At 37.5% G+C, this 11,112-nt stretch overlaps 2 protein-coding genes across 3 annotated transcripts; both read right to left on the bottom strand.

Annotated features, from left to right (window-relative positions):
• Positions 1-250: 250 nt before the first annotated feature.
• Positions 251-3,634, bottom strand: LOC130467269 (uncharacterized). Its single transcript, XM_056835737.1, has 6 exons — positions 3,568-3,634; positions 2,916-3,233; positions 2,232-2,685; positions 1,270-2,151; positions 875-1,220; positions 251-763 (listed from the first exon to the last, which is right to left on the bottom strand). The coding sequence occupies exons 1-6, from the start codon at positions 3,632-3,634 to the stop codon at positions 251-253; spliced, it is 2,580 nt and encodes an 859-aa protein (XP_056691715.1).
• A 2,640-nt stretch (positions 3,635-6,274) lies between these two features.
• LOC110796791 (CRS2-associated factor 1, chloroplastic) lies at positions 6,275-10,607 on the bottom strand. Of its 2 annotated transcripts, none has more exons than XM_022001875.2 (6): positions 9,577-10,607; positions 8,588-8,715; positions 7,882-8,107; positions 7,648-7,775; positions 7,038-7,551; positions 6,275-6,856 (listed from the first exon to the last, which is right to left on the bottom strand). In XM_022001875.2, the coding sequence occupies exons 1-6, from the start codon at positions 10,424-10,426 to the stop codon at positions 6,378-6,380; spliced, it is 2,325 nt and encodes a 774-aa protein (XP_021857567.2). In that variant the 5' UTR covers positions 10,427-10,607; the 3' UTR covers positions 6,275-6,377. The 2 variants fall into 2 exon arrangements, with proteins under 2 accessions (XP_021857567.2, XP_021857568.2); XM_022001876.2 differs by having other exon boundaries at positions 6,275-6,832.
• Positions 10,608-11,112: the final 505 nt, after the last annotated feature.

Genomic DNA, 11,112 nt, shown 5'->3' with positions numbered 1-11,112 from the left:
TTAATATCATTAATCCACTTGAACTGAAGCGGCCTCTAGCTAGGCATACAGTTCACTTGATCTCACTGAATTATTAACTTGTATAATTAATACTGAACTTCATTTATTAGACTTATCATTAAATGCATACTTGGACCAAGGGAATTATTTCCTTCACTTGGACCCTAGAAAGAGCATCAACTGCTAGATTCTCTTTTCCACTCTTGTACTGGATTTCATAATCAAATCCCATAAGTTTTGATAACCAGAATTATTGAAATGGGGTAGAAATTTTCTGCTGAAGGAGCCATTTCAAGCTCTTCTGATCTGTTTTGATAAGGAAATGACTTCCCATGAGATACTGCTCCCATTTTTGTACAGAAAATACAATAGCCAGTAGTTCTTTTTCATAGACTGAGAGCTTTTTCCATTTAGGTCCCAAAGCTCTACTAATAAATGCCAAAGGATGCCCATCCTGCATCAGTACTGCTCCAATACCTGTCTTGGATGCATCGATTTCTACAATAAATTGCTTGTCAAAGTTTGGAACTGCCAACACAGGTGCTGTCACCAAGGCTAGTTTCAGTGCATCAAAAGCACTCTGAGCTTCATCATTCCATAGGAAATTGTTCTTCTTGAGCTGTTCAGTGAGAGGTTTGCTGATGACATCATATCCCTTCACAAACTTTCTGTAATAACCAGCCAAACCCAAAAATCCCGTAAGTTCTTTGACTGTAGAAGGGACTGGCCAACTGTTAACTGCAGAAATCTTCTGTGGATCTGTCTGTACCCCATTCTCGGAGATAAAGTGGCCAAAATACTACACTTTCCTAGTAGCAAAGATGCACTTGCTTGCTTTAGCATACATCTGATTAGCCTTCATAAGATCAAAAACCATAATGAGATGCATCCAATGATCCTCTAATGATTTGATGTACACCAGAATATCATCAAAAAACACCAAGACACATTTCCTAAGTAAAGGTTTAAAGACTTGATTCATCCAATTCTGGAAAGAAGCAGGAGAATTGGTCAACCCAAATGGCATGACCAAGAATTCATAGTGCCCTGTGTGTGTTTTAAAAGCTGTTTTATAGACATCATCTTCATTGACTCTCATCTGATGATATCCTTCCCTCGGATCAAGCTTGCTAAACACTGCTGCTCTTGACAACGCATCAATTAGTTCATCAATTACTGGAATTGGGAACTTATTCTTGATTGTTCTGCTGTTTAATTCCCTGTAATCCACATACAATCTCCAGGTACCATCCTTTTTCCCCCACCAACACCACATGTGATGCAAATGGGCCAGAACTGGGATGAATAATCCCCCTATCCAGCATTTCCTGAACAAGCTGCTCAATCACATCCCTTTGTTTAAGGGGATACCTGTAGGGTCTAATATTCACAGGAGTTGTACCGGGATTCAGTGGTATGGAGTGATCAAACACTCCTCTCATAGGGGGCAAGGCAGTTGGTTCTTCAAACACCATGCTGTAAGTTAACTTATGCTTATTCAACTCCTCATATTCCTGTTTATCCTGTTGAATTTCTGTAGCTAAGCATGTTTGATCCATTACTTGCATCAAGCAAAGGTGTGCAGCTGTAGAGAAAAGTTTGGCTGAAGGTTCACCTTCCACTACTTTAAGTTTCTTAGTTGGCACACCCTTAAGCATAATCTGTTTCCCATCTAGACAAAATTCCATTCTCAATTTATTGAAATCCCAACTGATAGGACCAAACAAGCTAAGCCACTGTATTCCCAGTACCATATCACAACTACCTAGGGGTATTAACAACACATCAGTAACAAAAGTCACCCCTTGCCTTTCCCAAGTGAATCCATGGCAACTGTGTTGACAGGCAAGATGATTTCCATCAGCCACTGTAATGGCTTGAGCTGGAATTTTGTCCAATTTACAACCTAACTTTTTAGCAAATTCAAGATCAACAAAATTGTGGGTGCTACTTGAGTCTACCAAGATTTGAAGTGGCTTCCCTTTCACCAACCCCTTTACTCTCATGGTACTAAATCCTTGGCTACCTGCCAGTGCACTCACAGAAATTTGTGGTTCACTCATGTCTTTCTCAGTCAACTCCTGGTCTTCTGAATCACTGAGTTCCTCAACCGAATCACCTAGAATTTCTACAGTAAATAACTGTGGTTCCCTAAATTGACATTTGTGATTTCTATCATAGGGTGAGTCACAATAGTAACACAATCCCTTGGAAATTTTTTCTTGTCTCACATCAGTTTAGGAATGTATTTGAAATTTCTGGTTCTTTGTTGTGGGTATTTAGTGAGAGTTAGGTTGGTATTTGTGTTTGGCTTGGTGACAGGTGTAGGTAACAGTGAGGGTTTATGGTTTGGTAGTAGTGGAACAGCTTGTAAGGGTTTTGGGTTATACATTGGTGATTTATGGGTTTTGTGGGTAAAGGCTTCAAGGTTTTCTTCCTGCAATCTAGCCAGATCAATGGCTTCAGCAATAGTGGTTGGTTTGAAGGCTTTAACAAAAGGCTTCACAGCAGGTTTCAATCCCCCAATGAAACTTTCCAACATATATGTATCATGCAGTATGTGGTTATTCTTCAACATTATAGACCTCAAATTCTCAAATTCATCAATATAATCCTCTAGTGTACTCAATTGTTGCAGCTTATTAAAAGTTTCAACCACATTTAAGACAGGATTTGTCCCTAAACCTAGCATACAAATCAGCAACAAAATCGTTCCATTTCTACCATCATGTGTTTCCTAACAGACAAGTAGTTCGTTACCCATCCTTCTGCTTTTTCAACCATGTTCAGAGAAGCTAAGTCCACCCTCTGATCCTCCGAAATTTTGCACAAATCAAAATATTTGCAGCATTTTTTGACCCAAATTCTAGGATTACTACCATCAAATTTAGGAAATGATAACTTAGGATTCATACCTAGAGTTCTGTTGTGATGATTTCTGTCATTATGACTGCCAGTAGAATGAGAATCAGATGAGTCCTTGAATGCTTGCATCACCTTCAAGAGTTCATCGAATTTCTGATCCATCTTTTGGTTCTGATCTTCAAGCTTTTCATTCTGCTGTTCGATTCTTTTCTCCAGGTTTTCAGTTGTTCTTCCATGACTCTTCTTCGAGTTGCAGCAGGAGCTAGAGTGTGATGTTGGAGCAAATGGAATTGAAGGAAATCTACAGAGATGAGCAACGGTTGACTCTGTACCAATGATATGGGAGCTCTCAAGCTCTCCAGCAATGGCTGTCCGTTTTAGAAATAGATGAGAGAAGAAGGAGAAAGAGACTTGCGTAGAAAGAAAGAAGGAGAGAATTAGAGAGAGAAGGAGAATTATGTATTTGATTAATTTTCCAAATACAATGTAATAGTTTGTTTAAATAGCTGACTCATTAGTGTGGACAGCAACAAACTTACAACTGAATCTCCTAAAAACAAGGGAGTTGTTCTAACAACTTTTCCCGCCAAAACATAATGCAAAAATACTTAAGACAAAAATTCTTAAAATGGCTTCCACATGGTAAGTCCATATGCAACAGCCCATATCCATATAACAGCCCATATCAAATTTATGTGAGACAATCAGAAGCTGTATATCTTCGAAAGATCTTCCAACATTGTATTGTATTGGTGGAAACAACCAACATCGTGTTACTATAAATATGGAGCATTGTAAAGCATGGAAATTGAATATAGCCAATAAAACAAGAAGAATTTCACACAAAAGCCACTCCTCTTCCGTACTCAAAGATCATCAACATCACTTAATCAATTAGCCTCAAACAACAACTAAAATGAGTGTGAGGTTGGCCAGGTAGTGATTGTAGAGCATAGAAGGGAGACAACAAAAAAATGTAGTAATTATGTCTTTTCCTTTTTTTTAATTTGGAGGGGAGAGGGAGAGGGAGAGGGTATGTATAGCAGTAGTCATGCTATTTATTCCTTGTTATACTTATACATCGTCCACTTTTATAGTTACTAACTCATTAGCTTTTTTGGTTATAAACATTTTATTTTTTTCTCAACATTCAACAAAATTTATTCGTATTTCTGTATCATTGATAAATGAAAATCAGAGTTTAAGCAGAATGACATTAGTTTTTTCTCATTTTATTTTACAAATTATTAGCTTCCCCGTAACGACATTGCAAAACATATGCTAACTCACTTAGCACAAACAACAAATTTTTTTAGCATGATTGCTTACCCAAATCCTCTTCTTTCAGTGGAACATGAAAAACAGAAGCAATTGGAGGATGAAAGCATAGCTACTCTAAGCAACTTCATCAAGATCTGGTCTTTTGATTTTTAGCACCATTACCTAAGTAGTATATAGAAGAAACATTTAGACGCTCAACATCCAGTCGGTGTATTGTTGAGGAGACTATTTAGTGAAGTATATATGATCCATCTGTTGGTTTGACGAGATAAGAATTCTATCATAGGAAAAAAAAACTGCTTATTTGGAAACGAAAAAATTATTTCTAATAACCGAACCTTTCACCGATTTTCTACTAATAATCCAACTTTTCTATTATTTAATAATCCAAGCTTTGTACCTCATTCACTTTTATTACACCCAATCGGTAAAAGAGCCGGTACAACATGGAAACTATTCCACGTGGCAGATGATCATTCGTTATAATTTTTAACTTTTTAAAATCTTTAATTTATTAGCCTTCCCTGTTTCCCCTGTCCATCTAATCATCTATTTCTTTCGTAACATCAATTACGCCCAAAAAACTGCAGAAATTCGTTTGGTACTGCTTGATTTAGATCTATTCTCCTATCAATTTTCAGAGACCCGATTTTAAGTTTAATTGATGGGTTTTTGTGTTAGATTTTGAGATGATTTATGGTATCCGGGTTCGTTTCTCGCTCCTCTTCCCTCTGCTCGTAATTATCAATGAATGACGTACCCCAAGACTAAAACAAATTTAAAACCAACTAAATTAGCAGAAAACTTGAGACGATAAATTAGTATAGACAAACCGCCGAGTATTGGTATTTCAAGCCTTCCCACAGAAAAGAAAATCCATCTGAAATGTCGAATTCCAATCATAAAGAGGAAGAGTGTTGATGAATATGAAGTAATTGACACAAACCACTATTATGATAATCCAACCATTGATGGACGAGAGGGAGATTTGGTAGGAAGGATGGATAGGTTTTTCTTTTTTAAAATAAAATAAAGGCGTTCACTTGTTTTGTCGGTTGTAAGTCATTTGGGTGCAAGGAAAGAGAATGGGTTATAAAGTATGGATTATTAAATAATAATCGAAATGTTAGATTATTAAAAGTAAATCGGTAAAAGGTAGGATTATCAAAATCAAATTTTCCATTTGGAAACTCTGCTTCAGGGAAAAAAATTGTTGTAAAAGATTGTTCATGTGGCACCTACTTCTCAATGACTTGTAAATTATAAACGCGTTTTCAAAGCCACAATATCACTTATTGGCTTATTGCTTGTGTTCATGATATAATTTGCGTACAATATGTTTAAGTAAAATTTAAGAAAATAAACGTAGGAATTCGTCATCCTTTATGTTGGATAAATGAAATTCCTTTTGTTGTCGTAAATAAAAACTTATTACGCTGAATTGTTGTACGTATTGGGAATATATGCAAAACAAGAGAAGTATAATAATGTAAAATAAAATTGTATTCAAATGAATTTTACACCCCAAGGAAAAATTGAAGATCTTCCTACTTATTACGAGTATTTATGTGAGACAATCAGAAGCTGTGTATCTTCAAAAGGTGTTGTACGTACAAGATGTACAAAACAACAACCATGATAACTTTTATCCAGTTTTCTTATTACTTTTAATGTGTTTTGATTTACTTTTTATCAATGGCGGAACCACGGGGGTTGAGGGGGTCCTTGACCCCACTTGATTTTTTTGTTTTTGTTTTCTATAGTTAAATTTTCAAATTTTTTTTAAAAATACATAATTTTAGTGAAAGTTTCATCAATTTCTAAAGAGTAACCCCACTATCTCGAATTTCCGAATCCGCTACTGCTTTTTATGTTATGAAAATAAAAATTGATGTAATGATTAATATTGTACATTATTAGTGACTTTGAATGAATAATTTTTAAATGAAAAAATTTTATCACTAAAAATAGATAATTTTTACATATATCGGATAACTTATTAACATTTTAAGCTAACTTTTACTCCGGATTTGTGGCATATTTTTACACAAGTTCGTTGTTTCTGTAGCAGTTGTGTCATTCGAGTATGCGAAGTATCAGAGATTATGTTGAACGATGATCATAGAAGGATATACGAACAAGGTAATGCAGATGCCATTTCCAACAAAAATTACAATGATCTGCAATTGTAGTCATACAAGAATTATTTAATCACATACCATATTAACTTATTAAGTCAACAACTTAGCAAGCTCATCTATTTTCAGACTTCCCTGTGGAACTAGACCCAAAAACTCTTGTTCAAAATCCCTTTCCTTGTAAGTTATAGAGCTCTTCCTTTCCTTTGACTTCTTTTCATTTGATTTCTTAACAGGCCCTGCAACTGGTAGTAGTACTGCTTCTTCATCAGCTTCTGATTCCCCAGATTCTGGGTTTTCACTTTTCTGAACGGCCACCTTACGTGGCCCGTGTGTAAAAATGGGTCCGGGTGGGGCTTCCCGGGCAAAGGCAACTGATCTTTCATAAACCATGTCTGCATCTAAGGAACTTTCATCAAGTATCACAGCTCTTCCACTTTCTACAGCTTGTCTTAAGAGGTACAGTACACCTTCTGTGCATGGGGAAGAAGACAATGCAGAATGACCGTTTGCTGAGGTCTCTGACACGCCTTGCGTTTCCTTGAGAACTGCCGAATCACCAGAAGTGTCAACTGAGGAAGTAAAAAACCATAATGGTTATGTATTGTCAAATACATAACAATGGCAATTTTGTAAATGCATTGAATTTTCAATAGTATATAAAATGGTATATAAAATAACAACAATGGTATAAAAATAGAACAATGGTATATAAAATAAGAAAAATGGCGTGTTTATGTGATGCGAAATTACCAGCGTACCCTGGTGATGTGTTTATAAACACATCACTGTGTGCCGCCTCTCCATCCTCAGTGTCAACTATCCTGGTTTCCTCATCTAATGAACCAGCACCAGAATCAATGACATCACCAGAAAGATCATTTGAGTTTGATTCTATTTCATTTCCTAAACCATTTGTCTGTGATGGAATAACTACGTTGACCACCTCCAATGATGCATCTTCTTCCTTCATAGAGAATTTATCCTCCAGTACAGTTTCATCTGTCAAACCTTTACTTAGATTGGAGATTTCTACATTTAGTTCCTGATTTGATATATTTGAGGAACATGGGGAGTCTTCTTCATCCTCGGAATCCAAGGAAAGGTCAATACATGAGCTAGAAGATGATGAAGCACTGTCAGTTTCAGAACTTCCGTCACCATTTGCACCATCTTCAGGTAGTAGAAGAGATGACTTCCAGTCTATTCCTCTCCACATAAGTATGTGTTCGTTTTCAAATGAGATCAAAACGCATGGGACAATATCCTAAAAGCACAGAAGAAGAGAAGGGTTCCATTAACCCAAAGAAGAAGAGCACACATCAAGAATACTTGAAACTATAAAAACAAGATAAAAGCAGACCTTGAGTTTAGCGCCAATTTTACGGCAGTCACTAGGGTTCATTCCTTGACAGTTAATTCTAACCAACTCACATGCTTCAAATGCCTCCCTTACATTTTTTGCTAAGCCGGCATATACGTTATTTTTTCCTATATTGCAAAACAGCAAACAAATATATTCTCATCATTCATGAAGAAATGAACCTACCACAGCAACACAAACATACCAATCCCCGGTACAGAAACACAAACATACCAAGCTTGCATATTGGTATTAATTCACGTCCCCTTTTTCGCATATCATTAGCCGTATCCAACGTCAAACCTTCTGGAACACGTTCGACAAGTCTGGGGTACACCGGTGTAACAGGTTTCCACAGCATAAGAGGAAAGCGAGGCCGGGTTTTAAAATTGTAGTTTCTACCACGGAAAAGGTATACAGTGCCTCCTCGGTGGTATATAATTTTGCCTCCAGTCCTTTCCTGTAACATATGAAACTTAAAATGACAAAGTCCTCGAGAAAATCATGTCGGGTAGTGAATAATGATGTAATTACTTTGTTCAACAACAGCTTATCTTCGGCATATTGGAGAAACGCCCCTGAGTACAAATACAAGGACACGTAGCATGATTTTCAAAAAAAATTGATCAACAAGACCAACATAAGTATGTGTTCGTTTATCTCTGGTTGCGGAGAAATAAAATCAACTATTAAAACAATAGTACATAACTTCGTGATGCAAGCTCGCATACAACATATGAACTAGCCAACCATTGTTAGTCTTCTCCTTAAAGTTCTAAAGCTCAGAACTTTGAAGTTACAAGTTGCTAACTTGCTATGCACATTTTAATTTGTCATTTGGCTTGTATGAGCTATACCAGAAAACAACTAGGAAAGTGAGCAGTTTTGAAAACAAATTCATCTCATATTCTCAAAAAAACTAAGCATGATAAACACAAACCTCTAGTTGTTGGCACACATTATCCATATCTACAGTACAAACACCTTTACATTTTATCTTACAAACCCTCCGCCGCTTCCAATGAGCATGGATGTTGTCCAACATGTTGTGTGTCAAACCATCTCTGCCTACAAAAAACAGGCTAAACTTAATTCAGAAAGGAAGACCCAAACATTACCCACTTTAATTTCAATTATAGTGGCTACTTTACTCCAAAGTCCAAACCCACATTGGAGGATATTACATAGTTTAACAAAAGAGGTTCTATGACAGATTAACAACTCGGCACTTGTTGACAACTCCGTTCAATTAGATCATAATGGTTGATTCCTAGTCATACAGTATTAGATGCAATTGTTTCTTACTAATCTACCACATTGAATTCACACTTCCAACAGAATAAAAGCATCAATACAAGAACATAGGTCATGATACAATGCCAAAATTTTACATTCCCAAATGAAAAAATTTAGATGCAATTGTTTCTTCAGGACTGATACTCAATGACCCTAATCCCTAGTGGGATAGTCTCTAGCCGGCAAAGTCAAATACAACCCTAAATAGAGGTTTCCCACAACTAGTGGAAACTTGAAAAGACTGATCCTCAATGCCAAGAGCTAAACCTTCCCTTATCCATTTCATTCAGTCATCACTTGCTTACCAAAAATAGCAATGATCGTGAAATGAGGACTAAAAGTTCCATTTCCGCAGAATCCTCCATACAAATACAAACATCACTCGTTTCATCACATTTTAATTAAAACAAACAACCCCATTCATCCAGTATATATGCAAAATACAGGATTCTTGCTTCTTTTTTCCTATACTTCACCATTGTCAATTTGGTTTTGCATTGACCAAATACAACTCTATCAAAGGGCTAAACCAACTTTCACACTTCTAAATTCTCAATACATGCTTAAGATAAGCAATAAAAACACATATAAACACAAACATAGAATTAAAAAAGAAAAAATAACACTCCTTACCCATATTAAGCTGCCTGCTAGTCTTCTTACAGCCTTCCACCAAGTCCTTAACCTCATCCGCCGTCAGTGGCCCCCCCAACACCTCCTCCCTGGAAATCACGTACTTCGGGCCAGAACCTGGAAGATATGGGCCGGGCTTCTGAACGGGCTTCACTCCCTTCTTCCCAGGTGGGGGCACTCGAAATGAGTCAAACTGTGGCATCTCCTTCTTACTCCCGGGCAATGGCTTCCGGCCCGTCCAAGGGCGGGGCATCGTCCCCGGGCCAAACGGCGTAACGGCGGGCTCCCTAAGACCAATGGGCTTCACGTTCTTGGGCGTCTCAGTATAACTATACATGAACTCGAAAGGAGCTCCTGGAATCGCATACGTCACCCCATTTTCCCCAACTCTGATGTCCGTTTCTCCCGCCGCCCCATTTTCGTTATTTCCGGGGATTTTAACCCGTTTTGCCACCTTCCGAAAGGCCGGGTGGGACGAATTGCCTGAATTAGGGTTAGGGCTTTGCTGGGGCTTTGAATACTTCGATTTTTTGCCGGGAATCGAGGAGCGAGACGGAATTGAAGGGGTGCCGATAGACTTGAAATTGGGGTTTCTGGTGGTTGATCGCGGCGAGGTGACGGCGGAATCAGCATCGTAAGTGGCTGAAATGTTGAGGGCGGATTCGAAGCGGCGAAAACGGCGGAGGTCATCTTCAATTTGCTGCTGAGTACGGCGGTTTTGCTCGAATTTCTCGGCGTTGGCATTGTTCCACCGCGCAAACCGAACTTCTGTCGTTGTAGTGGTGGTTTTTACGGTGGTGGTTGGAATTGGCGCGAAAATGGGAAATGGGATAACGGTTTTTAGCGCCATAATGGTTTAACAAAGTTTTCCGGCGAAATTGCCGGCGGAGTGAACGGCGGAATAAAGATGAGAGATGAAGAGAGTGATACCCAGAACTTTGATTTCAAGAAAGATCACGGTTACTTCACGGGTTGTAAAACCAAGAAACTAGGATAAGCTTTCAAGTTTTGACCTCTAGTTCTCTTCAAAAAAAAATGTTAATCAAACTCGTGTTTTATGAAAGAGAAGAAGGTTAAAAGTTAAAACGGTAGTTGGGCAAAGAGGTAAAATCGGATTTATTTTGTCTGAATTTATTGGCAAATATGTAGAAACCACATTTTAAAATAGAGAATTTGAGAAATCACCTTTTAAAAAATAAATTGCAAGAAGAAACCCGATTTATAAATATTTTTGCGAGAGACCACCTTTAGCCAGATTCCGGTATTTGACTCTTTTTTCCGGCGTTGACTTTACGTGTGACTTGCACGTGACTTTTTTAAACAAAAACTTAAATCGTTTTTTTCATTATTCTTCCCTTTAATTTCCCCTTAAACACCGCTCATCTGAATTTTTTGGTTTCTTTCTCAAATTTCGTTGAATTTCTGGGTAAGTTTTTCATAAACCCTCTTACTCATTTTATAGATCACCCAGAAAAACTAAAAAAATAAATATCAAAGTCAAAAGTTGAAATTAGGGACATTCAACTCCTTCTAGTT

This window comes from Spinacia oleracea, chromosome 2, assembly GCF_020520425.1.
Source record: "Spinacia oleracea cultivar Varoflay chromosome 2, BTI_SOV_V1, whole genome shotgun sequence".
Taxonomy (NCBI): Eukaryota; Viridiplantae; Streptophyta; class Magnoliopsida; order Caryophyllales; family Amaranthaceae; genus Spinacia; species Spinacia oleracea.
Note: the sequence above shows the minus strand (reverse complement) of the source record. Positions and strands in the feature narration are given on the sequence as shown.